Source organism: Phoca vitulina, unplaced genomic scaffold (assembly GCF_004348235.1).
Source record: "Phoca vitulina isolate PV1807 unplaced genomic scaffold, GSC_HSeal_1.0 scaffold9, whole genome shotgun sequence".
NCBI lineage: Eukaryota > Metazoa > Chordata > Mammalia > Carnivora > Phocidae > Phoca > Phoca vitulina.
In genome coordinates this window covers 10827960-10855249 of record NW_022589712.1, presented here as the reverse complement: position 1 = coordinate 10855249, position 27290 = coordinate 10827960, and the positions used below count along the sequence as shown (strand labels likewise).

Genomic DNA, 27290 nt, shown 5'->3' with positions numbered 1-27290 from the left:
GCGGCGGGCGCCCCCCGGGCCGCGGCCGGCGCCCGGGGCCCGGGACCTGGAGGCGGGGGCGCGCGGCGCGGCGGCGGCACCGGGACCCATGCTGGGGGGCGGCGGCGACGGCGGCGGCCTGAATAATGTGCACCACCACCCCCTGCACCCCCGTCACGAACTGAACATGGCCCATAACGCGAGCACGGCGGCCGCCGCCGCCGCCGCCAGCACTAACAGCGCCAAGAGCGGCGGCTCCGAGGCGACTCTCAAGGAGGGTGGAAGCGCCGCCGCGCTGTCCTCCTCCTCCTCCGCGGCGGCGGCGTCCTCCTCTTCCTCCTCGTCGGGCCCGGGCTCGGCCATGGAGACGGGGCTGCTCCCCAACCACAAACTGAAAACCGTTGGCGAAGCCCCCGCCGCACCGCCCCACCAGCAGCACCACCACCACCACCATGCCCACCACCACCACCACCATGCCCACCACCTCCACCACCACCACCACGCACTACAGCAGCAGCTAAACCAGTTCCAGCAGCAGCAGCAGCAGCAGCAGCAGCAGCAGCAGCAGCAGCAGCAGCAGCAACATCCCATTTCCAACAACAACAGCCTCGGCGGCGCGGGCGGCGGCGCGGCTCAGCCCGGTCCCGACATGGAGCAGCCGCAACATGGAGGCGCCAAGGACAGTGCCGCGGGCAGCCAGGCCGACCCCCCGGGCCAGCCTCTGCTGAGCAAGCCGGGCGACGAGGACGACGCGCCGCCCAAGATGGGGGAGCCGGCGGGCGGCCGGTTCGAGCACCCGGGCCTGGGCGCCCTGGGCGCGCAGCAGCCGCCGGTCGCCGTGCCCGGGGGCGGCGGCGGCGGTGGCGGCGGCGGCGGCGGCGGCCCGGCGGCCGTCTCGGAGTTTAATAATTACTATGGCAGCGCTGCCCCTGCTAGCGGCGGCCCCGGCGGCCGCACTGGGCCTTGCTTTGATCAACATGGCGGACAACAAAGCCCCGGGATGGGGATGATGCACTCCGCCTCAGCCGCCGCCGGAGCCCCCAACAGCATGGACCCCCTGCAGAACTCCCACGAAGGGTACCCCAACAGCCAGTACAACCATTATCCGGGCTACAGCCGGCCCAGCGCGGGCGGCGGCGGCGGCGGCGGCGGCGGCGGAGGAGGAGGAGGAGGCAGCGGAGGAGGAGGAGGAGGAGGAGGAGCAGGAGCAGGAGCGGGAGCTGTGGCGGCGGCGGCCGCGGCGGCGGCAGCAGCAGCAGGAGGCGGCGGCGGCGGCGGCGGCGGCTATGGGGGCTCGTCCTCGGGGTACGGGGTGCTGAGCTCCCCCCGGCAGCAGGGCGGCGGCATGATGATGGGCCCCGGGGGCGGCGGGGCCGCGAGCCTCAGCAAGGCGGCCGCCGGCGCGGCGGCTGGGGGCTTCCAGCGCTTCGCCGGGCAGAACCAGCACCCGTCGGGGGCCACCCCGACCCTCAACCAGCTGCTCACCTCGCCCAGCCCCATGATGAGGAGCTACGGCGGCAGCTACCCCGACTACAGCAGCCCCAGCGCGCCGCCGCCGCCGTCGCAGCCCCAGTCCCAGGCGGCGGCGGCGGCGGCGGGGGCGGCGGCGGGCGGCCAGCAGGCGGCCGCGGGCATGGGCTTGGGCAAGGACATGGGCGCCCAGTACGCCGCTGCCAGCCCGGCCTGGGCGGCCGCGCAACAAAGGAGCCACCCGGCGATGAGCCCCGGCACCCCCGGCCCGACCATGGGCAGATCCCAGGTAACCCCCGCGCCGGCCGGGCCTGCTTCCGCCGCGGCGGCCTCGCCGCGCGCCTCGAGCCCTAGTTTCTTTCTTTCCGCGTACTTTTTCTGCGTCTTCTGCCGGGGGGGAGGCGGGGGCGAGGCGCCCAAAGCCATTTTAACTCGCGGCTGCCTCCCTCGGAGGCTGGGGAGCGCGCGGCGTCCGACTGCGCGGCCCGGGGCCCGGGGGCCTGGGGAGAGGGTCGCGCCGAGGACCGGGACGCGCGCTGGGATGGCCGGCCGCCGAGCACCCCCGCCTCGCCACCCCACCCCGGGCGCGGAGCCGCGCGTCCGGGGCCGGGGACTGCGCCGCGAGGAAGCGGTGTGGGCGCTGGGAACGGCTCGGGCGGCTTTTGTAACAAAATCGGCGCTCCGGGCCGGTACGGTCTGGGGAGGAATATTGACTCCGTCTTCTCGGTTAGCGCCAACAATAAGCTTTAACTGGGAAAAGAATGAGGAACTTTGTCCTACCTCCAGCCACACCGCGTTCCCTCTTAGCCTGCAAGGTGAAGGCAGGAAAAATAGGTTAGCTTTGTGGCAACCGAGTGTGTTTTTCGTAATTCTGCCCGGCTATTCAGACATACTCGATGCGAGCTGTGAGTTGGAATGCTTCGTAGCAAAAATAATACCCCAGTTTACAACGACGTGGAGGTAAAATATTCTAAAATAAATCGATTCATTCCTGAGAATAGCCAGGAAATCCATTATTTGGCTTACAGGCTGCTTGAAGGGAGTCACCTTCAACAGATAGGCTGTGTTAAAGGAACGCGTTCCGGTTAAATTGAACTTATTTTGATCATGGATCAGGCATACATTTTATTCAGCAAGTCCAGGAAAATAGCAGGCCAGTGAAAATTGATCTTTTTGGATCGGATTTATTTGGATTTTCTTTAATTTGCTGTCACCCAGGTCCTACAGCGTTATTAGGAAGTGTCCTGCACTCTTGCTGTTTCTTGCTCGTAGGCTGAGCCTAAAGACTGACTTGATCTCCTTTGCAAGGTTTGGAATTTGAATTGTGGAGGTAAACTGGCTGTAATAGTCTCCAGACAGCTGCCTCTGAGTTGACATCTAATCTGCCATCTGATTGGCTCCTCTCTCACCATTGGGCATTTAGCACTGCTGATGTAAATAGAAGTGCTGAGCAGTAGTCACAAAAATTCTTGCCACAAATAATAACTGAGCTCTATTACAAGCAGATGTAAGGTTGAATATTATTTAAAGCTTAAGTTATTATGAATCAGAGTTATTAATAAGAGGATTAAATACTAAAATCGTTACGCTGGTGTCCAGTACGTTGGGCATTTACAAAATTCAGATCTTTGACAGTCTTAACGTGGACACTGCATATATCACGGACTTTGATTGTAGGATGAGGATATGGCAATTGAAAAATAATTAAACCAAGAATTTTACCAATTTTTGGATTTGTAAAGCCTTCCTGAAAGTGCCCTTTACAGATTAAACTGTGCAAAAAATGAATTGTCAGCACACGTAGTTTAAATTTAAAAATTATAACGTTAAAAATTTCCAGGTTCTGAGGTGCAGCAGTATCTTTCAGTGATACTTAATTAGCTATATAACAAGATTAAAGCTATATTTTTTTAGTAACGTGTGTTTTAACAATTCTGGTCGTTTAAAGATGTTTGTGGATGAGGAATTGTAGTTAAATTGACGTAATATTTAAAAAATCACGAAGTGAGGAAACTAATTTTGTAGACAACAATCAAAGGGAAAAAATGGATAATCTTGTGAAACACTAAAAATTATTTTATTTTTGCTTCTGATTTGGAAATATAGAAATGCTCTAGGAATTTTTTTTTCTGTTTGATTATTTTGTTAGGTTCGGTGATGTGAGCCTTCTTTGAAGTGCTTACACATGTATTAGGGAAACTATCACATGCAAGCTGTGCTGGGTGTGTTTCTTCCAAATAATCTTTATCTCGTAGACATCTTAAATGCTGTGAAAGTTTTTAAAATTCTCATTTGTTAGGAAGGAATTAACAGTGGTTGTAATATATGTTTTTACTCTGCTTATTTATTTCAGGAAGATGTATTTTAATAATTACCATATCTTAGAGGAGAGACGTGTCAGAATGAATACAGGACTGAATTTAACAGATAATCCTGTGAATCCCTAGCTGAGGACATTAGTGTCCACTGCTTTCAAATCTTTAGTTACTGGAGTTTTACTTTTAATGAAAATATGTTTTCCTACTCTAGATAGAAAATTTGTGATATCAGTTTTTATCTTTGATTCACACAAGTAAAAACACAGAGAAGTCTTGTGTAAATAAACCCATGTAATTAATGTTAAAAAGATTTACTTTGTCAGCTTGCTTTTAAAGGGATAGTTTAAAATTCACATCTTTGTTAAACTAGAACGGAAGGATGATAGAGGCAGATGGAGGTCCTTGTTACTTTACAGTATTATTTCTTAATGGTACCAATAATTTTAAGTATTTTGTTTTCTTGGAATGAGAGTGAATCCATTATGTCCTCATTGTGACCCTTGGGAATAGCTTTTTTATTTTTGAGGGGGAAGAAAAATGCTGGGCATATGACCTAGATTCACAGATTTCTTTTAGGTACTTTGCCGTTTAACGTGTGGAATGTATCTTTTTTATATTTTTTCCTTTTTGGAAGGCTAGTTTTTATTTAGTATTTGTTATGATGATTATGATAAGAAATAGTTATTTGTCCAAAATTCTAATTTACTATGTAATTATAGGCCATAAAGTACTATTAAATCACGTTGTTAAATGATGAAATTTTCTTGTGGCTTTAGCACATTTAGTTTCATTTTTGATTTTAGGAATGGTTTATATTGGGTGGCAAATGTTTTTATAATTGGAAACAAAATACATGTGTATATTGTATTGGGGGGGTCTTTTTAAAAAGTGAAATAAGCCATTTTATGATACAGTTTGTTACTGGCTTTTTCTAAGATAAAGTAGATAGAGTAGTCTCAAAAGGAGTACTGAGGTCTACTCACGTAACCAAGATTTTATAATGTCCACATTTGTGCTGAATTCCATTAATGCTATTTTAACCTTAGTTTTATAGAATATAATACAATGTAATAAAAAGAGCCTTATTTACCATTAAAAGAAGTGACTAGCTGGCTTATAAAGCAGGAAGTTACAGACTGGTTCCTGATTACCTTAAAATTTGTATAAGATACATTATAGCATAACATCATTCCCCACTTCCCCTCCCAATGAAATTTTACCCTGTCTAATGTTTTAAATCTTGTAAAGAAATTATTGTGCCCTAAATTGATATATTTGCTGAGATATGGCTGGCTGGCTGGCTGCTCTGTCGTCAGAGAAGGTGGAATTGGCAACTGTGGTTATAGAAAAGGCCTATCATTAAAAAACAAAACAAAACAAAACAAAATATAACAAAAATGTTTAGAGTCTTCTGCTTTCCTAGGTTACCTGGAATGAAATACATGGCTTAAGATTGTTTTCTTTGGATATCCTCATTTCTGTGTACTTACTTTTGACTTTTTTTTTTTAAGATCACTACTCTTTAAGACAGCTATCACTTCAATTTATGTTTATATTTAAACACAAAATTGATAAGTATGTTCCAGGGAACATCGTATTCTTACTTTGGGCCTATAGTGAGAAACCTTAACCCCCTTTTTTCTTTGGTTTTGCTTTTTATCTGTGTTTAGGAATGAATTTTTGGCAGGGCTTTTTCTACTTGTTCCATTTTTCCCGGCATCATATTGTATCAGAAATATCACAAGTGTGTTGTGGAGATGGAAATAATCCAAGTCACCCTTAGACACTTACACTAATGTACTTTCCCTCTAACTATCATGTTCTTTCATTAGGATTGAGAGAATAACATCTTCACTCTGGTATAAAAATAGTATTAATTCTGGTTTGAGGACCAATTCTGAAAATGTAAGACTGTGTGGAGGAAGACTCATAAGTTCATTTGGTAATTTTATCAGACACACATTTTAAAGAAAACAGGTGTAAGAGAATGGGGTCGAGTTTTCAGTTCTATTTCTTATTAATGGACTTTATTACTTTATAATTTGGGGCACAGTATATCTTTAAAAAATGGCTTCTGATGTAATAGGAACTTACTTATTTCTGTAGGATAAATACCAATATGACAGGCAAACTGAAAAGATGATCATTTCGCTTACTTATACCCTGTTCTCTCATAGGAAGAGAGTGGTTTGATTTAAAATTTGTTAGGAGTCTCTGAAATTTTATTTATTTTGAAGACTGATTTGGACATGTAAATTTTGGATATAATGCACTGGGAACTATACTAGCTTTTGCCCAGTGCCCTAAATTTAGAGGTTTTTCTCACTACAAGAATGAAACTGCTCAGTTAAAAGATCTGTGTACTTTGATCCATCATTGAGGAAAAGGAGCTAATAATTTACTTGTGTCACTTTCATTTTGGCCCGTGTGTAGATTTGTAAATTTGAGGCTTATATTTATATTTGAAAGAACTGTTGTGTATCACTTAAGAACAGATTTATGGAGGCTCACAAGGAATGTTAATAAAACTCAAATTCCTTTTTTTTTTTTTTGCAGTAATTAGATTTTCAAAGTGGATGTTACAAAATTTTGTACTTACCGTCCACTTCCACGTCCTAGGCCTCTTTGGAACTGGATAGTTGTTGGTCTCTCTGGCCTTTTCTGAGGTGTCTTTCTTCGTCAGGAGATGTGTGCAGATTCTCTGTGGATATGCAGAGTAGGGCCACGTACTTGCTGTGTGTGCGCGCCTGCGTGTGCATGTGCTTGAGGCTGAGGGATCCCTATTTGACTTCTCCATGTGTCTGCGGGGAGAAGTAAGTACGAGGCACAACTGCTTATCCCCCAGGGGTGTGTATATATATCATAGATGGAGAACTGTCACACAGTATAGCTTTTTACAGTTTGGAGGCTATTTATACAAGACTAAGTGGCTCTTTTTGGTTTAATTGGGTGATTGAGTGAATTAATTTTGATCTAAAAACTTCGTATACTTTAGTGACTTTTTCTCTTAGAATTTTGATGGAAAGAAAATGATACAGGTATTGGTACTGAGGTATCATTAAGTATCCACTTATTTTGCCTTATGCTAAGATAGGAATGAATGGAATTGTTGGTATACGCATACTGTAGTTTTAACTTAATTCACCCTAATTGAGTGACTGAGTGACTTTATCTAAGTAGAATAAGTGCTTCCACAGTAAGTTTTCAGCAAACATGTTGTTTTCAAAGACTTTAACTTGGAGTAATTCTAAGCAAACTATTTCCTTAGATTTACTTATTTGAATAGGATCCAGTAGGCAGTTTTCAAACCCACTTCTGAATGGATCAGTGCCAAGAATATTAGAAGGCTACAGAGTTTGACAGATGAACTAATGATGAAATTAATTTGTTCCTTGAATGATATTTATTGCTCGGAAAGAGACCAAAGCTCTAAAATGTTAAGCATATCCGGTTTACCAATAGACACTCTTATTTTAGGTAGGTGGCAGCAGAATCTGGACTAGATCTGTCATAGCAAGGCAGTCCTTTTGAACTGAACGAGATTCAGCTTCTGCTCACCATCTTCTGGAGGATGCTCTTCTCAGCATCTCGTTTGGGCCTTGATGAAAGATGAAACTTGAGAATCAGACAAGTCATTACTTATTAGGTGACTCTGGAAGGGAAGCCATATTTGATGAAATCCAGAAGAAAATCCTAGACCACATTTTCAAGAATATGGGAGGCCTAAAAAAATTATACGTATGTATTTTTTTATTGTGATAAAATATACATAACATAAAATTTACTGTTTTAACCATTTTTAGGGGTACTGTTCAGTGCCATGAAGTCCACTCACGTTGTGCAGCCATCACCCCATCCATTTCCAGAACTTTTCATCTTCCCAACTGAAATAAAAAGTTTCATGTCAAACCTTCGTATTATTTATTAATGTGTATTGTAAGCAAAATAATCTTTTTAGAGCCATCAATCTTGCTGCTTCATAGTTTGTTAGTAAGTCCTTCCTCAGATATTCCCTAACAGTGCGCATGCGTGTGTGCGCATGCGTGTGCGTGTCTCTGTGTGTGTGCGCGCATGCGTGTGCGTGTGCGTGTCTGTGTGTGTGCGCGCGCTCATGCGTTTACCCCACTCCTTCCTCCCAGTTCTAGCTCGGGGGTCATCTTCCCAGGTTTGGTCTGTTTGGAAATGTGTTTTGTGTAAGTTAGTTGTTTCATTGTCAGATCATTAAAAGTTTAAAAGCAGCTTTTTGAGGACTTTCTGTTTAAAGGTTTGGAATACTTTGTTGAGAGAAACCTGGTACTTGGTTAGATAATAGGACGTGAAAACAAACTGTTAGCGTGATCCTTTCCCCCCTTTACTTCTCTCATCTTTTGCATGTTAGCCTCTTTTCAAAACTGGTTTTATCTTTCTACTATTAGTGGAAATAATTTACAATGATAATTTTTTTCCAGTTGTGTTTTAAGTTTTGGGCCATCCCAGCCCCCAAGCCTGAGCAAATCCATGTGATGCTGTGTCTTTTTCCATAGTGTTCTGTGCCCCAAATTTGTGCTTCCCCCCCTTATGTTTTTAATTTGTAGTTCTCTGCAAAACTGCAGAAATTCTTTGTATGTGGAAAAATTACTAAATTAAGATGATTGGTCTTTTAATTAAATTTAGAGGCAGCTGCAAAGGGATGCTTCTTAGATCCCGGTTAGTCTTAGAAACAGACTTTTTTTGTGTGTAAAATTTGGAATTGTATTTTAACTGCTATTGATGCTGATATGTAGTTCCATCTTTAGACGATGAGTCGTGTACGTTAACACTGAAGTCCACAGAGGACACAGAAACTGTACTGTGATTTAAGAGTGTGTACTTGGAAGCAACAATGATTTCTTAAGGTGTAAGCATTTAGCATTTGTGTATGCTCTGAGGTGTAGGCTAGGTATGTATCTGCTCCGGATGATCAACTGGCAAATATTTATTAAGCACCCATTTTCTTCATCAGCCCTGTGCCGGACACCGCCGGTAGCTGGGGTGTGGGGATCACTGCTACTTTTGTGCGCGGTTCAGGGAGACAAACTGTTGCCAAAGCCGGCTCCCCCTGAACCTGGGCATGGCATTTTTGGCATCGTTGACTTAGCACTGGCTCATTTAAACAAAGTGCAAATAGCAACCATGTGGGTCAGCAGTCTGTTGGCCTGCTTTTTTGGGTGGGGGAGTGGATTTTGGCAAAACAAATAATTGTAGATTGTTGTGATATGGTTGATGTGAGCTAGTGACTCTTTTCCATTTCTACCAATCAATTACTGGCTTTGTGCCACAGCAAAATAAAGATCCCACTACAAAGAATAATAGCTAAAAGAAGGAAAATATAATCACTTTGAAATTTATATAGAATGGTCCTTTTTCTTTTTCTCAGTTTTCTACATTACATGGGCTTTTGGAGAAAAGTTAAAACAGTCTGCTCAGATTTAGGAAGATACTTGGATTGCTGGAGTATTTTTGGTAACTGTTTAGATAATGTATGCTGGCTGAGGAGTAAATTCAGCTACTGCTTCTGGGTCCTGAAATAAACCTTTCAGAAAGCGAGGCATTGATGATTAGTGGAGGCTGTTCCAGAATTCTTAGTATCTCCTGTTTCTTTTTGTGCTGAGCATCTTAGAAGTTAAACCACTCACTGTACTTCATAGCCTTATTTTGAAATGACTGGTAATTCTAAAATTTGTCTAGAATTTGGCCTCTAATTTCTGAAAATTTAAGAAGCAAATTTTAGGGTTCCGTGACCATATATTTATATATATATCAAGCTCTAACCCCATTTTAATATCCTTTAAATTTTCTGCTTTCAGTTTGTATTTTTTATAATAAATTCACTTTACCCAATGAATTATAAATGACCTTGGAAATAGAAATGTAAAACGTTGCTACTGCTGAGCAAGAATCTGTCTGAAGAAGCAGACATATTTGTAAGGGAACTGGTATATTTGTTGTTTATTAGTTTATTTCTGTGATTATGAGGATTTACGAGAGAATGCGAATGTATTACAAGGCATCCTGATGTAATGGAAAGATCGTGGGCTTGGAGTTGGTAAGACTTTGACTCACTTGTGAGCTTGAGTGCCCATTTTCTCTGAGATTCGGCAGAGGCTCAGTTTCCTGATGTGGAATGTTGTCTGCTGGGCGCGGTTGTCACGGAGCTCATCTCTGCAAATCCTGTGGCATTGTCATGTGGTACCTCTTCTCTTCCCACCTGTCTTTCCAGGGTGTAGTGAACCCCGAGTTCTTGCTCTCTGCCTGGCCCTGCTGCGCTTCAGGGTGTGGCTGCAGATAAGCCCCTGCCTCCATCAATTAGGTGACCCCAGTCCCTCCCAGCTGCAAAATTCTGTGCTGCTTTGAATTTTAAAAAATACAGTGCCTAATCAGCTATGCACCGCTGAACATCTTATTAAACTATACTGGATCCCGGACATGTTCAGTGAATATAAACTGAGGCCTATGCAAATATACAGATTTTGTGAAAAGCACTGCAATTTCCCTCACAAAATGTAGTTTTGTACTGATTGGGACTCTTGCAAGCAATTGCATGAATTGGTTTTGGTTGACCAGTAGAGCCCACGGTGGGTTGATGTCATTGGGTCTAAGCGGCTGCCTCACAGTATTCCATCCTTAATATTAATCAGTAAATTCTGAGAATCATTCCTTTCTTACATTTCTGAGACCTTTCCACTTTCATGATCTACGAAAATGATTAGCCTTTTAGGTGAAGTACTTTTTGCAAATGAACAAAGTTTCAAAAAATTAAAACTAGGTTTTGGGATTCTGAGTCGTGGACTTTGGTCTCTGATTCATGGTTAAGTAACTTCTGCATCTGTTTCAACTTCATTGAATATGTGATTCACATTCGGTCCTTAGCAAGATTATAATTTACATATCAGGGAGGCTTAGGGTTGCTCTCAAATAGTCAAAGCTGGGAATGTCAAATCTGAGAATGCCAAAGGCCTGTCTCAAATATGTAGGTAGAGAGGAATAGTTTTTTTTTTCTTCCTTTTTTGTTAATGCTGAGATTTATAAAAGTATCAGGGACAAAATTTAATTCTATTATGAACAAATACTTACTCTGAGCACCACTTGGTGCTTAAGATACAAAGAGTCAATATAACATATGATCCATAATTTTCCCTGGTGAATTATCATAGGCTCCTGGTGTTTTACAAAGTGGAAATTAAAATGAATGGCTACATTATTCTCCTGCAGTTCTGTGCAGAAAACTATATCCCTCAAAGTGCATTATCTAGGAACTATTTGAAGAGTAGTTGATAATGTATCTAAACTGAAAATTTCCTGATGAATATATTATACATTTCCAACAACAGTTTCAAGGAAATCTGTTCGTTTAGTGTTTCATGATCTTATGTGGAAGGTCAGTGTGCTTGGAGGTTGTTCTTAGGTGCTACGACATTGATGAGAAAGTGATCTTAATTTGGATTTTGTTTTGGGTATCATATGGGGATTTTTCAGCTAAAGAAATGACTTAATAGTGTTATTAGCATGAAGGATTTAGAATTCAGTTCATTTGGGGTCCCCGGGTAGCTCAGTCGGTTAAGCGTCTGCCTTCGGCTCAGGTCATGATCCCAGGGTCCTGGAATCTAGCCCCGCAACAGGCTCCCTGCTCAGCGGGAAGCCTGCTTCTCCCTCCCCTCCTGCTTGTGCTCTCTGTCACTCTCTCTGTCTTTCTCTCAAATAAATAAAATCCTTTAAAAAAAGAAGAATTTCGTTCATTTACCTTCACCGTATTGAAGAATCTCCTATGTGTTAGGGCTTTGGGAGTGTAGCAAGAACCAGGGCATCAGGCAGATGGTTGTGGAGAGCCTACTGTGTGCCTGGTACTGTGGTGGATGATGGATTCCTTGGTGACAAGGACGTGGACCTTGATGAATTGACAATGCAGTGACTAAGGACTAGTAAATGTGCTACACAGTACAGTGTAAATGGTTCAGTGGGAGAAGTCCTGATGTTAGTGGGATATCCCACAGAGACTAGATCGAGGTGGGGGAGAAGTAAGAAGGCTCTGCGCACTAAGGTTGAATAAGCTGAGACCTGGTTAGTGAGCAGACGTTAACTAAGTTAACCAAGTGATGAGGCCTGGAGATGGAAGCAGGGAGGGGCAAGGGAAAGAGCCAGCAGGTTAGAGACCCTGGAACATTGGATGTTGACTACCTGTGTGACCTTGGGCAAGTGACTGCACCTGCCTGAGGTTCGAAGTTGCCTCCTGCGCAAAGAGATGGGAAAGAAGACTTAACCCATGGAATTGTTTTGGGAAGTACACTTGATAAAATACTGGCATACTACCTGGTAAGGAAAGGGATGTTTTCAAAAAGTGACAAAGGATTGTATTTTCTCATGGACAATGAATGAAAATGAGTTAGATGTGGTTCTGTATTAATTTAACAAGTTAATTTAACAGCCTATTAGTCTTTCCTCTCGGAACAAATGGTTAACATTTGAAGCTTATTTTTAGTCCAGACAGTTTCAGTTCTTTATTGCCTGATGTGTCTGTACCTTGCCAAGTGTTTAGGGAAAGTGAGTGATGGGGCAGTTGATGACATTTCTAAAATGTCTGCTGTTGTTTGCCAGTCGTATTTTTTTAACTGGTCAGGAAAAATAAATTCAGAAGATCGATAATTGGAGCATTTAATTTCACCATCATCAACAAACATTTAGTGACCTTGGTGTAGGGGCACTGTACCAGATAAAAAGATACCCAGGGAATCTTTGGAAAATTGTTAAATATCGTGTCGTTCATTGGTAAGCGTAGAGGAATATCCTTAGATTACGTGAATATTGGTGATTACAATAAATAATACAATTTGTGGAATATTTTTATTTTACCTACTATTCCATTTAACTAGAAACATGGATTGAATAACTCCGGCCTCATACGCAATTTAAATTTTGAATCGAAGGAAATTGGTGGTAGGCAGACAACTTGCAAATTGGTGAAATGGAGCTTTTGCTTTTAATTAATTTTCTCCATGTGTTAAAGAAGTAGTTTATTAACTGTTGAAAAGTTTTAAAAATTGTAGTCACATTTGTTATGATTTTGCTGGGTTTGAAAGTCTTCCCTTTCCCGACTCTTAGTGTTAGCTCCTTTCATTTTCATTTGCTGAGCAGAGAGAACGCTCAGGAAGGTGCATGCTACAGCACGCAGAGGCGTGCTTTGTGAAAGTCTTGGTTTCTCCTCTGGTATCCATCATGTGTGGCAAGACTTAGTTTCCCTCCTCCATTGAGACGTTTGTCAGAAGTATGAGCACTTTAAAGCAGTAGCATTTTACTTTTGTTCAGCAATTAGGGAAGATAGGACGTGAAAAGCAATTTTGTGTTTTGTCTTTTATTGTGCATTAAGTTCCTGTAGTTTTCCCTATTGCTATATTATTAATGAGGAGGGAGAGAAGAATTGAGGGAGAAGTTGAATTTTATTTAAGACAGTTATGTTCGGGTAACTTAAAGGAATGTGCTTTTTTTAGTCTAACTACCCTTTCCTGGGGTTTCATGGTTCTCTGAAAAACTAATGCAAAGAAGTTGTAATCAGCTGTTAAGATATTTGAGCCAACTGGTTGTCAATATGTTGAAGTTTTATTCTTGGTGTGTCTAGAAACTTCATATAAATGCATTTTATGAAGAAGGAGGTGTACTAGCCTGGCTGAACTGTTAAAGCTGAAATCTGGATTTGATTTGCATATGTGGTATTTTTTAGGGACTCGCAAAGTTTCACACATGAAATAAACTAGGTAGTGTGTATGGCATCACATGATCAAAATATTTTTCCCCTTACTGCTGCCAGAAGCTATCTATTGCTTTTCAACAATCTTACTTGTTGGGCATCATGCCAAGATGTTTAAGACAACCCCTTACGTGAGCTGTTCCATTCTTAACCTCTTTGACTGAAGTGCCGTGACCTTCACATATGTAGATTAGCCATGTGCTCTGTGAATTGAAACTTGCTGCCTCAGGAAGAAAGGGTTTTTCTTTTTATTCCACTGGGAATTTGACAGCCATTCATCCCTGACCTGGGCAGAGGTAATGCAAGGAAATTGGATTCAAATGGAACACGGACAGATAACACAGGGAGGCAGGCAAGCTTTCTACCTTGCGGAGGATGAAAATATCCCATGGTATAGAGAATGTGCTGATGCGAAGGATCTGAAAAGTAACAGATACTAAGAGAGAGAGGTAAATGTAGGCATTTTGGAACAATGTCCTTTTAAAAAAGGAAATTGTCATTATGGGCATTTCTAATTAGCTTTGACTCTACTCTTTCTCTTCCTTTCTAACCTAAGTTTTTGAAATCTTTTTTTTGTATTTTAAAAAAATTTCTTAACACGACTTGAGAATTAAATAATGCTAATATTGTGGGCAAGCGTGGACTTACATACATTTAATCTAGATGAGTCTCTCAAAAGTGGAAGTCATTAGAAAGTTGGAGAGATGAATGTATCACGTGTATCTAGAAGAATCAGCAAGTTTCTTTGTCTTTACACTCTAAAATTTTGAAGTGAATTGATACACAGAGTTTTACTCATGTGAGAGTTCTGAGTTTTGTAATGATTAATAAAAATAATTAATGAACAAAAAAATGAATTTTTCTGTTTTTATTAGACGACTAGTTTTAAAGAATGTTCACCTTTGCTTTGTTGGTAAACATACTTGAAATTAAAGTAAAATTCAGTGTAAATAATAGTCATGACACTTGATTAGGTTGATATGACAGTGTTGAGAAGGAAAGTTCTCATTATAAGAATAATGGGTCTGAAGTGGTACTCCAACTGGTTTCTTCGCAAAAGGAGGGCATGATTAGGGCCGCCTGAAATTTATGAGTGCTTTTGTGTGGCTTTCAGAGCCGAGCCTTTCCTGTGTACATTAGGGCTTGTGAAATATTATGGGTCAGAGCATCCGTTACAGGCTCTGTGGGAGGCATTGTTGATACCCAGCCTCTTCTGTGGGATGCAAAAGAGGATGTCTGTGTGGGGAATGTGCTTAATGAATACAGTAGACTAAGAGGAATACAGAGTTATCCCTTGACTCGAGGAAGACTTGTTTCTTTCCATATGAGGACTAATAAAAAAATTGGGAAAAGTATCTGGTTATGATCATGCAGAATGTGGGGCCTTTCATGGATTTCTGTTAACATGGCAGACACGAGGAGTGATGGTCCATAGATGGTAGGACTCAGGTCTTACCGGCTTGTTTACGTGCAGTTGGGAAGATGGAGCAGCAAGTCTGTCCTTCCAGTGAGATGAGTGCAGGGCTCAGGTGAGGAGGGGCCTGCGGCTGAGAAGACAGAGTAGGAAAAGGAGCAAGGCAGGCATGTGATTCACGTCCCAGTGGAGAGGTGTGGAGTGGCCCTCCCGGGACAGCACGCAGCTGGGTACAGATGAGGCAGAAAAAAGGGTAGTGAGTCAGCAGCCAAGCCTTGAGGGATTTTTCTTGTTTCTTTTTAAACGGTGGCCGGTATTTTTTTTTTTTTTAATTTTATTTATTTATTTGACAGAGAGAGAGCACAAACACAAGCAGGGGGAGCAGCAGAGGGAGAGGGAGAAGTGGGCTCCCCACTGAGCAAGGAGCCTGATGCGGGGCTCAATCCCAGGACCCTGGGATCATGACCTGAGCCGAGGGCAGATGCTTAATCGACTGAGCCACCCAGGTGCCCCTAAACGGTGGCCTGTATTAAGAGTGTTATCTGGGTACACAGGAAATCAGTCTCTCCTTCTAGTCAGGTGTGATTGGTAAAAATATTACAAACACACTGCTTTCCATTCTTGGCCTCCCAAATAAAGAACAGAGTTTTAGAGCCCTGAGTAATACTGATCTAATAAAAACAATAATAGTAATAATAGCTCCTATTATTGAATACTTACCTATGTGCTAAGCACACTGCACGTATTAATTGCAGTCTTTCAACAGTCTTGCAAGGCAGTCTCCCAATTTTATGGACAAGTAAACTGGTAAAATTAAGTTTGTTCACTATCCAGGTATGTCTGGTGCGAAAGCCTGTATTGTCTCCACTAAAGGAGTAGTTCTCAAATTGGTTGTGCATCCGAATCACCCAGGGAGGCAGACAGGGCCTTCAAGCCCTCCCTGCCCCCCTCCCCCCCCCCAGTGATTCTGGTATCCTTAGGCTGTGGGATGCCCGGATGCCCACCTTTCTCTTCCCACAGAGATTATTGATTTATTTAGTGGTACAATTTAAATAGACTTTTTTGTTGTTGTTAAGACATGTAGAATTACATATTTCTAATCGAGCTTTTACTATATTTTGGCTCCGTAGTCATAACAGACAAAGAGGAAAGAATCTGTGCTTCAAGGGCACGAAGGTGGCTATTGATGATTTTACTGGTGGCGTCACTGAACATTAATTTACATCCGCCTGTCAGAGGAAACTGTCCCAAGATCTGGGTCATTGCTTGGAGTTATCAAGGGAGGCTATGAAATAGTCTGTTGCTGTTTGAAGAGGAGCATAGGTTCTGTTCTGAGTTTATTTACACGTGGCCGTGACTAAAGTTTCTGGGATGAGGAGGTGATGGACCAGCATCTAGAACAGTGTCTACTACATAATACCTGCTTAATAAATAGTTTTGATGGGAGAATGGATGAATGGACTGGGCAGCGTCTCAGGGTCCTGACTTACGCATGTTATGAGCCCAGAAATCTTAAATCCAAGAATGTATGAAGAGAGAATGGATATGGAAGGGAGGACAGGTGACAATTGGGGACCAGAATATTGGAGAGAAGGGAGGACACAGGCAGCCGGCAGTGAGAATTCTAGAGTGAAAAACCAGCAGATTTAATGTTTGTCATGTGCCCAGAGTGAACTGCTGTCGTGGTGAAAGTGGTAAGACGGACCGCCCCCCCCCCCCCAAATTGGCAGATCTTAAAATAATTGAGACACTAACGCATAGTGACAAGAACAAATATAAGGCAGGAAAATCCTCCCAGTTCTTTGGTGAGGTCATCTCATGACATGCAGTCAGGAGTATTTCTGTCTTTGCTGTTGCCACATGGCCATTCTGGAACCAGAGTCAGTGATATTGGGAGGGTATTGAAAAAGCACTTGATCAATGGACCCTGTCCAATCCTTGTTTCCTTTGTGACTTACTTAGTGGCGAACTTCTGGGCTGGCCAGGCCACAGAATGTTGGGATGTGTCCTGAGACCCTTTTAGTCTTTCTCTTCCTAATTCTGGCTAATAGGAAGGTATGATACTGGGAGATTTCCCTTGTGTGTTCCCAGCTATTCCTCTCTTCTGAAACTTGTCCATAAAACCACACATCTCACGGCTTTAGAGAAAACTAGTTTGGCCCATAAGCTTGTCATAGACACACGGTGTAAGTTCCATTCTACTTAGCCCTTCCTGCAGAAGTGTGTGAGCAGTGGGAGAGGTCACAGTCCTGGCTCTGTTCACGTCTGTTTCCTGGGTTTGCAGCTTGTGTTTTTCTCACCTCCTGACTGCTCCCAAGTTTGAGGTTGAGAATATTTCTGAATGACCTACCTCCAGAATGCTATTTTTAGCTTAGAATGAAATGAAGGCTTTCCTGTCTTGTGTTTCCTATTTTCTAATAATACTTGATTTTCTTTCATTATTTAGAGTAATGTATCACTCCTGGAGTAATCGGGGATTTATAGTTTCTGAAGTTAATGCCGACTACATCTGAGCCATCTCAAGCAAACGAGTTAACAGTCTGTTTTTAGGAACCCATTGGAAGAAAAAAACCCAAACAAAGCGGTAACCTGTGTTTTAGGCTGTAGCTGTTTGTCGCCAGCATGTCCTTTTCTCTAAGACTGGATCTTTAAGTTTGTTTGGTTCTTCAAGCTTATGAAGGGAATGAGCATCTCCGGTGTCTTATCAGTCACATTTTAATCTCGTGCCCTATGGTATAAGGTATCTGTTTTTTGCCTAGAAAGCTAACACCTGTGTTAGTACTTCCAGAAAGTTTCTGTAGTAATGTATCATTCCTCCAGTGCACGGTTTCCAGGAGCACCAGTGTAACATCCTGAAACAGCTGAGAAAGCCTTCAGAAGGTAACTGTCAGGGCGCTCAGGAACTCAAGCCTGTCAGAGAAGAAGAAAGCCATTCCCTCCCTTCCCAGGCATAGGGGAGAGTTATGTGGTTCTCCATGGTAACTTCCTTTTTTGCCATAGTATCAGTACAAAGTGGAAGAGTTAGTTGAGCAGCTGTGGGCAGCAGGTGAGAAGTGGGGCCACGGAGAAGCAGACAGATGAGATGCGGCAAGTTCTGCCAACCACGGGGAGGGAACCAGCTGTGCTGGCTTTGTCCCTGGTGACCTTCTGAGGGAGTCAGGTGAGAAGCAGGCCAAGCCTTCCAGGCCTCGCTGTCTTTGAGAGCCTCGGATCCCAATCTGGTAGGAGAAACACCGAGGATAGTAATATGGGGACATTTGAGGGATACATCGCATACCCCAAGAAACCTTGGGAAAGAAGAATGGAAAACCAGGGTTGAGGGTCGGTGGGAGGCTTTGAAGTCAATGGGCATATACTGTGCTACTTCATCCTTGACTCATTCAACAAATAGGTATTCATATCTAGTCAGACACTGATCTGGTTACCTGCTGGGTAAAAGTTAGTGTTCTAGGTGCTGGGGACACAGCCATGAATAAAACGCAGGCCCTGCTTTCATAAGGGTTACCTTCCAGTGAAATTTAATCCCAGAGATGGCAGACCCACCTGTCCACGTGGGGGTGACACACTTTATAGTCGGGATGGATAGCGGCACAGGGGAATTCAAAAGAATTGAACACTTTCCAAAACTGGTTATTTACTAATGAGGTCATATGTGAAAATGTAATAAAAATCGCTTTATAAAGGAACTATCATGGTTATTTCTGTAGTCTCAGAAATGCTCAGCATGCACCTCTGGTGTCAGAGGACAGTGATGAAACATAGCATTTTTACTGTCAGTGGTTGAAATGGCAAATGGCAGCCCCAACGCTGCCTTCATTTCCTCCAAGCTGAGAGGAGGAAGTGGTGCAAACACAAAGCTCTCGGTCTGACTCCACACGGAGAAATCAGATGGTATTGTAACTCTTTGAAGGTGCTCACTTACTTTTGAATTATCATGTGTATTTAGTGACAGACTGGTTCTGGACATGTTGGGTTTGAGATGTGTTCCAAAGAGCTAACTGGAGATGCTCATAGGCAGATAGAAAGTACTGGAGGGTGATTTGGGCCCAGTATATGAATATGGGTTCTACGCATGAGCTGCTGGTTGAGAATGGAGTTCATGAGATTGCCCATGGGAGCATGTGTATGGGGAAGAGAGGGGTGCTGAGGGGTTTTAGGGAGCACTAACATTGAAAGAGTGGAAAGGGAGCCAGCCAAAGAGCCAGAAAAGGAGATGGAAAGCATGCGGGGAGTTCCACAGAAGCCACGGGGGACAGAGGATTCTGGAGGGGAGACATGCACAGCTGTGGTAGGCTCTGGGGAATGTTCAGATAAGAGTGGGCGCTGAGGTCTTGTCCTCTGTGCTCATCGATGACCTTCGGAGGAACAGTCAGGAGGGAGGCAAGCTGCTGCAGCAGGCTGTAGGGTGACTAGGAAGTGAGAAGGAGGCTTTCAGATGGTAGGAAGAGGAGTGGGGTTTCTTTTTCTTTGTTTTTAAATTTTATTTAACTGAGAGAGGGCTAGAGAATTTGGTTTGCTGTGTTGTCTTCTTTGTGCCCAGGCACTGGGCTGCGTGCTCCCTGAAGGCCAGTTGCCCTCTCCCTCTCCTGTTGGACTGGGCTCTGCCTGGGTAGGGACCCGAGGGGTCCTTTCTCTTGTGTCCCCAGTGTCTGATGCAGTGTCTGGCACATGGTGGGACTCAGTGTATGACTGTTGAGGGGCCACCCGTGTTATATGAGGTCCCTGATTTAGTCCTTGCAGCATTTGTATGTGACCGGAGGGGGCACATGTGTTTTGAGCAAGGCCAACAAGTGATGGCCCCATGAGTAAATCTGAGTCACATTAACTCCGCAGCCTGCTGCCGTTGGTCTTTGTTAAGGGTGGAGGATATACACTGAATTTGTAGGCTGAGGGGAAGAAGGCACATTTTTATAGAGATTACTTACAAACATTTCCGCATCTGTGCCAGTAATCTTAGGGTAGGGCAGTGGTCAGCAGGAGTAAAAGCTGTTGTTAGACGTCTGCCCGTTACCGTCTCTGAAAACTTGTGCTTGGGAGCTGGCATTGAGGATTAGCCACTAAAAGTTCTGAAACCATTTGCTCTGTGTGTATAAGTTATTCTTAGGTGTTAAACTTGCTAGGCATGTATGGAATTTCCACTGTGTGTTTGTAGTGAAGCCATTCTTTAAATTACAACTTGCTACCCATCCCCTTTCCCTCACAGTATCTGGAACCTCGAAAGGAAATCGCTTGTTTTTCCATTGTACTGAGATGTTAAGTTTTGAGTAATTAGTAATATAAAACACTTTCCTGAACAGTTACTTGGTGTCAAGCAGTGCTAAGAACCACTTGGCATAACCTATGAAAGAGGTATTGTTATTGTACCCATTTTACAGACGAGTCAACGAGGCCTAGTCCGGATAAGCCTCAGGAGCATGTCTAGGACGCGGCGTGGGCCCAGCGTGCGCCCGGCGTGCGCCCAGGCATTCTGACTCCCGATGCGTTTGTTCTCAGCAGTGCCCGGTGCGAGCAGAGTTAGGTGAGTGGGCTGCATTTCTGTTGTGGAAGCTGTCACTATAATAGCAGTTTTTTTTCTTGCTTTCTTACTTACATTCACATCATTTGATATTCTATGAGGATATTGGACATGTCGGTGAAGAAAAATATCCCTTTCCCATTGATGGGATATTATTTGCTTACACATGGAAGATAGAATCTTCCAAGAAGCCACACAGTAGATGGTCCCGCCTCCCCCCGCCCCCGTGCGGGCAGCAGGTGAGCTAGAGGAGAGTCCTTTCCTTCTTCTGTCTGTCCTAGGAGAGGGGGCCCTACGGTGTGCCCCTGGACTCCCTTTCTTCAGGACCCACGCCTTTATTATACATGTCCCTTCGGCCCCTTCTGCTCTGCCAGTTCGGAAGCAGTTTTGAACTAAGGTGCATTTCTTTTTTGATGAGAGTGTGAAGGGGATCTTTATACTTGGTTTACTTTTTAATACTATTCCACCTTCCTGAAGAGAAAACTCCGCGTCCTGATACATAATGTGACCGAAGGATGTTTTTCCAGCAGAAGGCTTTCGTAGTAGTAAGTTACCGAGTAGAGCTGCTCTGTCCAGTATGGTAGCCAGCAGCCACATGTGGCTATTTAAGTTAAAATTAATTACAATTACGTAAAATTAAAAACGCAGTTGTGCAGTGTACTAGCCACATTTTAAGTGCTTGAGGGCACATGTGCAGCACAGAATAGAACGTTCCCATTGCTGCAGAAAGTATTACTGGACGGTGCTCTCTGGAGACTCCGGTTGCATCTTGTAATTTTGAAAATGCTTTAAACATACGATTACTGTGCACCACTCTTAGTGCAAAACGTGAGCTCCTTGAATTTTGGATGGCCATAAATAGGATTGAATCTCAATTTTGAAAATATTCTTTGTTATCAACAGTCCAAATATGTTGTGATGATCCAAAATTAAAAATTGATGGAAAAAAACCCCAATAAAACAATATTACAAGAAAGAATTTCTTTCTCTGTTTTGGACTGTTTTGTCCAGGCTTTTCTACCATGTCATCTGAGGATTGTAGGAACGGAGAGGGCATCTATGTTGTCCACTATTTTTAGGAGGAGAGAAGAGGCTGCTACTCTTTGGAACCGAGCGTGGGGAAGGCTGTTTTACTTGATTTTGTTTTATATCCACTGAAAATAAATGTAAGACTGGTTAGTGTTTTTGTTTTTTGTTTTTTGTTTTCCTTCTGAAATGTTTGAAGGAAAGTACTTGATTTCTGTCTGTGTCACAGTTTGAACTTTAACCAGTGGTTTGGTAGTTGGAATAGGTTATGCATTTTGCTGTGGAAAAAAATCGAATTGCTTTCTCAAGGTTGACTAAAATGTTTTAACTCTTCATAGCAAATGAGGCGTGAAACAAATTGTCAAAAGGATGGAGACAAAGTTATTGCAGCACGGAATGTTTAACGGGCTGGTGATGTTCTACTGGAGGTGTGAGCCGAGCAGATAAATGTGTAAACGGCACCTTTCTCCTTTTCCCCTGCCCGATTTTTCACAGCTTGTCTTCGCGAGAGGACCTAAATCTATGTCAGAAAAATCGCAGCCCTTCTGAAAGTGTTAGATTATAGTGTTGCTATGAGGAATAATTAAGAAGTACTATAGGCAATGGATTAGGAGAAATAAACTTCCTGTTTGCAAACATTTTCCTGCACATCATCATTAGATGAAGCAAAAATAAATTTTTAGTGTTTCTGGAAGCTTGATTATGTGTAAAGTATGTCACTGCTTCTTTATGCCCATATACTCCTCTATTCATTTGCTGTGCATCGTTCTACTCCGAATAATACCCTTTTTAGGATTTACGATTTTAGGATTTAGTTGTTGGAATAATAATGCTTGAACTGAAAGATAATGAAGTGTTTAAATCATGGACTTTTTACTTCTTAAAATAGCAAATGTTAATTCAGGGACCGACTAGAGTTTTAATAGGTGGCACTTTATATTTTTTGGCTACTCCTTCCTTCACTTTGATTTTGAGGTTTCTTTTATAGGGTTTTAGAATTTATTAAGATACAGCAAATAGAAGGTTACAGCTCTCCCAGCCCACTGGGGCTTTTAATTTCAAACATAGATCATAGGATGGCCAAAATAGATGTTCCATAGAGAGTGTGAGGGGAGAAGTAGTAAATAAATAAAGAGAAAGATTATGCATTGGCCTTGTTTTTCTGGGGCTAAGTATAAGTTATTTTTTATATTTGTAACTATTTTTAGCATCTTACAAGCAAAGGGGTGGATGAATATGTGTATATACGTTTACGAGTGTATGTTTCGTGTTGTATTTATGTGTGTGTATACGTACTTGCTGTACCTACAGGCAGAAGACAGACAGCAGCATCCTGTCACACTATTACAGCTGGTCTTACTTCTGCATCTTTCCATCTCCTTGTTACTTTTAATGGGTGTATGTGTGACTATGACCGTTTTTTCATCCCTTTTTTTACTTAACCACTAAAGTAATAGGTATATATAGGGAGTAGAATAAATTGATTATACAGTTTCCAAGCAACCATGTTTTTTATTGGACTGACTCCAGGATGTAGAGATGATTGAGGTTGTGTGTGTGTGTGTGTATGTGTGTGTGAGAGTGATTTTTATGCATTTATTTAAGCCTTTCAATGAAGATTGAAGAGCCAGCATTTTATTTATGGAATGCAGTCTACATTTATAAATTTATGTAATAGAAATGCATGTATATTTCCTGTGAGTTTTCACATACAGAGGCGTAAATGGGTCTTGCAAAGATTGTCGTAGATGCTACTTGCCTTTTTAAGAGGGAACCAAAATATTTTCCTTCCCCCTCCTTTCGATTTACTCTTATCTTTGAGCTACCTTCTATCTATCTATCTTCTGTTATCTTCATCCCTCTGTGTGCATATCTGTCTCATACTTACCTAGACTTACCTTTGCTTTTGTTTTGCGGTTATTTATGATTCCCCCCCCACCCCGCCCCATCCCCTTCAAGTGAATTCTCCTTTTGTTTTCATGGTGTGCTTTTTCTTGCTTTCATTTTGTCTTTTTCTTTTTATTCCTCTTCCTTTTCTTGATCCAGTTCTTTCTGTCCCTCCTCAGCTGCTCACATTGAGTGGATCAGTTTATAAGCTTCAAATTCCATATCCTGCCTGAGTGGGCATTCATACAGAATTTTTCTTATGTGTCTGTGGTTACCTTTTGCCAGTGTGTTTTAAAAATCTGACCCTTTTGATCTCTTCATGTCCCCGTTTTTTTCTCTTCCTAAAACTAAGTTTTAAAGATTAGGTAGTATTACTTACTAATTGCCAGTATTTGTAAAGAGACGTGTAATTAGAGCAGGAGTTTAATGAATGCAAACATCTTGCTAAAGTTCTGTACTTTACTCACTGACCTTTGACTGTTTAACTAATAATTGCTTATTATAAGTATGTATTTGTTTGCTTATATTACTCAGGCTGGAACAAACCTCCTGCAGCTTACCCTGGAGTCTGGTTCCTCTTAGGTAGATGCTTATTCTGCAACATGGTCGTGGCTCCTTGGATTTGAATTTTAAGGCAGATTTAGCATACACACTTAATTTACCTGCCTCTTGCTGGGCAGCCTGCTAAGTGAGAGAAGGACTAGACAGAATAATCCAGTGAGTAAGGTATTCAGTTTGAATACCCAGCTCTGCCACTTATTGTTTCTGAAATGGCGAGAAAGTACCCAAGTGCCGGGTTGTTTCGCGGAGTAAAAGAGACAGTCTATGTAAGCACATGGAGAGTGTTTTCTGAGTATTGACTGCTGTTCTTACCATTGCCATTACCGAGGAAGCAGGTTTACACTTCATTCAGGGGCAGGTATCATTTTGCCTATAGGAATACTCTCTGCTGTTAGAGCTGCTACTGGGAAAAATTTTTCATTCAAAGGCCACCTTTCCTTTTATTTTCTTTCTTTTCCACATGTGGACGGAAGAAAAAAAATAGGAAGAGTTGCGTACAAACTTTGAAACCTTGTGATGTGATTGTTTTCCAGTTAGAAAGCTCATTTCTAATTTATATTATGGTCACTTTGCTTCTATCACGTTCACTGAATTAGGTTCAATGCTGGGGCCCAATATCTTAACCATAAACCTTGTTGTTTCTGTTCCTACCAGTAAAATGGGGATTAAATGAACTGTCAGGAGAATATACGGCCTGGGTCCTCAGTAAACGTTAAACTCATGTACAGTGCAGCTAACAAACCTTTAAAGCCTTAAAAAAAAATGGCATATGGTTTTCAAAAACTGCTTTTAGTTTCTGAAGTTGGGACACTGTGCCTTAATATGTCACTCAGTTGAAAAACAGGTTCTGTCTATGGCTTTCATAATTTCATCAGAGCTGGCTTGGAGGTGTCCTTGTTCTCTATTCGTTCTTCTAAAGACACATTTTACATCAAAATACATTTCACAGGCTTTTTTGCATCACAATTTCAACCAAAGTTCAAATGTGGGTTGTTTGATATTACTTAGTAAAAATAACTTTGCAGATCATTTAAGTGCTTTTCTTACCTAGTTCTCTCAATCTTGTGAGATTTGGTTAATATCCCTGTTTTGTATATGCAGAAGCTGAAGCACAGTTACTTGTTACGGGCACAGCTTGGAGTCAAGCCAGGTTGGGTACCCCAAATCTGAGCTTTTTTTTTTTTTTTTTAAAGATTTTATTTATTTATTTGTCAGAGAGCGAGAGGGCGTGCGCGCACAAGCAGGGGGAGCAGCAGACAGAGGGAGAAGCAGGCTCCCCGCTGAGCAAGGAGCCCGACTCACCCCAGGACCCTGGGATCATGACCTGAGCCGAAGGCAGACACTTAACTGACTGAGCCACCCAGGCGCCCCAAATCTGAGCTCTTTCTGGTATGTTACAGAGATTCATCAACCTATAGACATGTTAATTTAAGCATTTAGGTCAGGGGTTGGCAAACTTTTCCTCTAAAGGGCCACAGAGTCAGTATTGTAGGCTTTATGGGCATTGTCTTAGTTTCAACCTCTGAACTCTGCTGGTGTGGCACAAGAAGCCATGAGCAGTATGTGAAAGATGGGCAGGCTGTGTGTGCCTGGAACACTGTGGATGCCGATGTTTGAATTTCATGTAATTTTATATGTTGTGAAATACTCTTCTTCTTTTGATTCCCCCCCCCCCCCCCAACTATTTAAAAATGTAAAAAGCTTTCTTAGCAGACTGGTCCTCCAGAAACAGGTAGTGGACCAGATTTGGCCTGCAGGCCATAGTTTGCCTCCCTCCGGTTTAGATCTTTATTGGGGCAGGACATACTTCTCCATTTCAGGTTCCATCCATATCTTTCACTCTCCCCCCGCTTCCCAGTTAGCCATCTTTATTTACACAACTCTGTATTCTCTGGGATCTTGGCTCTGCACAGAGCTGGAGGATTTTGGCCTTTCACATGAGACTGGGGTCCCCAGGGAGTAAATGGATCGCCCAAGGTTGGCAGTCCCATTAGCAAGAGCTTGCACATATTAAAGGAGGCTTCTTGATTCTCTGTATAGTAGTTTTTTTTGTTGGGATTTTTACTGGCTATGATTTAATTGTATTTTTTTCATGTTCTAGGTATTCTCTCATTTCCTTAATTTCCCCCCCAAAGGTTTTGAGTTTTATTCTGAAAAAAAAATTTTTTTTTTTACAGAAGTGCAATGCGCGAATATGTTCTTATATAAAAAAATTCAAACGCTGGCAAAAACATTTATGTTGAATATTTAAATTCCTTTCACCACTTCCACTTATCAGAAATGTATTTTTTCTAGCCTACTTTTTCTTTAAAAATACTGCATATGAACGCATACAATTATATAAACATAAATAATCCATGTGTAAGATCACATTATATACATTCAACTGTTTTTTTTCCTCCCCCCCGAAGCCTCCTTTGGACACATCCCATTGGTTCTGCTTTTTAACTTGGGGTAATTTTGTGTGTGTGGTGGCAGAGAGGTTCTCTTATTATTGTCTAAGCAGTCAGTGAACAATTGTGAAAAACCCTCACATTGTCATTTTTACTGTGGACTGCTGAATCATTTTGGAATGTCATTGTCTTGTGAGGCTGTTGGCCAAGAGGATTTGCCTGGAGGGATCATGACAGGGTCTTTAGGCATGAGCCCTGCATCGCCTTTTTTTGTGACATCCTCAGATGCAATCCCAGGCTGTGTCACTGTTTACTTGTGTGCTGTTCATAACAGAGTTTCTTACAAGGAGTGTGTTATAAAAAGGCTACAAGATGTGTTACCTTTGATGCTTTAACCCTAATGTATCCCAAAGCTGAAGCAGGGGGAGACATTTCAAAGTAATTGAATTCAGTAATTGAAATTTCAAAAAGTAATTGAGAGGAAGATGAGGGCATTTCCTATTTGGAAGGCATTAGCTGGATTTTTTTCCTTAAGTTATTTTCATTGTGTCTAGTTAGCTTCAGAAGTAAGAAATGAGAACAGAAAGGAGAACCTACAGTGGTATAATGTAGATCTGGAAATATTTCAAAGTTCTCCTTTTTTAGGTATAGTACTAAATAGATACCCTAGTTAGATGGGGCTATAACTTTGTAATTAAAATCTCTTGGAAAAAAAAAAGGGACCTTCATCATGCTTTTGACAATCTCTTGTGTGGTAGCCTTGTGAATATGGGCTCTCGCCAAAACTGACCGTGAACCAGAAGGGCCCTGGTGCTTGTCAGTCCCTGTAGTTCTCTTATAGGCCCCATGCCACAGATTTTCGTGGAGTCATACCTTTTTCCTTTTCATTCTCTTTCATGCCTGTGTTCTTTTCAGTGCAGCTGAAAACAAAATTTTTTTAATTAGGGTCCACACTGAGTGTGGAGCCCAA

At 42.6% G+C, this 27290-nt stretch overlaps 1 protein-coding gene across 5 annotated transcripts in view; it reads left to right on the top strand.

Moving 5' to 3' along the window:
- Positions 1-27290, top strand: part of ARID1B (AT-rich interaction domain 1B) — a 440882-nt gene that overhangs the window by 803 nt on the left and 412789 nt on the right. For 3 of the 5 annotated variants that reach the window (XM_032407585.1, XM_032407584.1, XM_032407586.1), the window contains exon 1: positions 161-1738. The exons of 1 other annotated variant lie outside the window; for it this stretch is intronic. In XM_032407585.1, the coding sequence (XP_032263476.1) occupies positions 167-1738 (1572 nt within the window). In that variant the 5' untranslated portion in view covers positions 161-166. Of the gene's footprint in view, positions 1-160; positions 1739-25282; positions 25317-27290 lie in introns of those variants that run through there. One more of the 5 variants, XM_032407587.1, reaches the window with a different exon arrangement.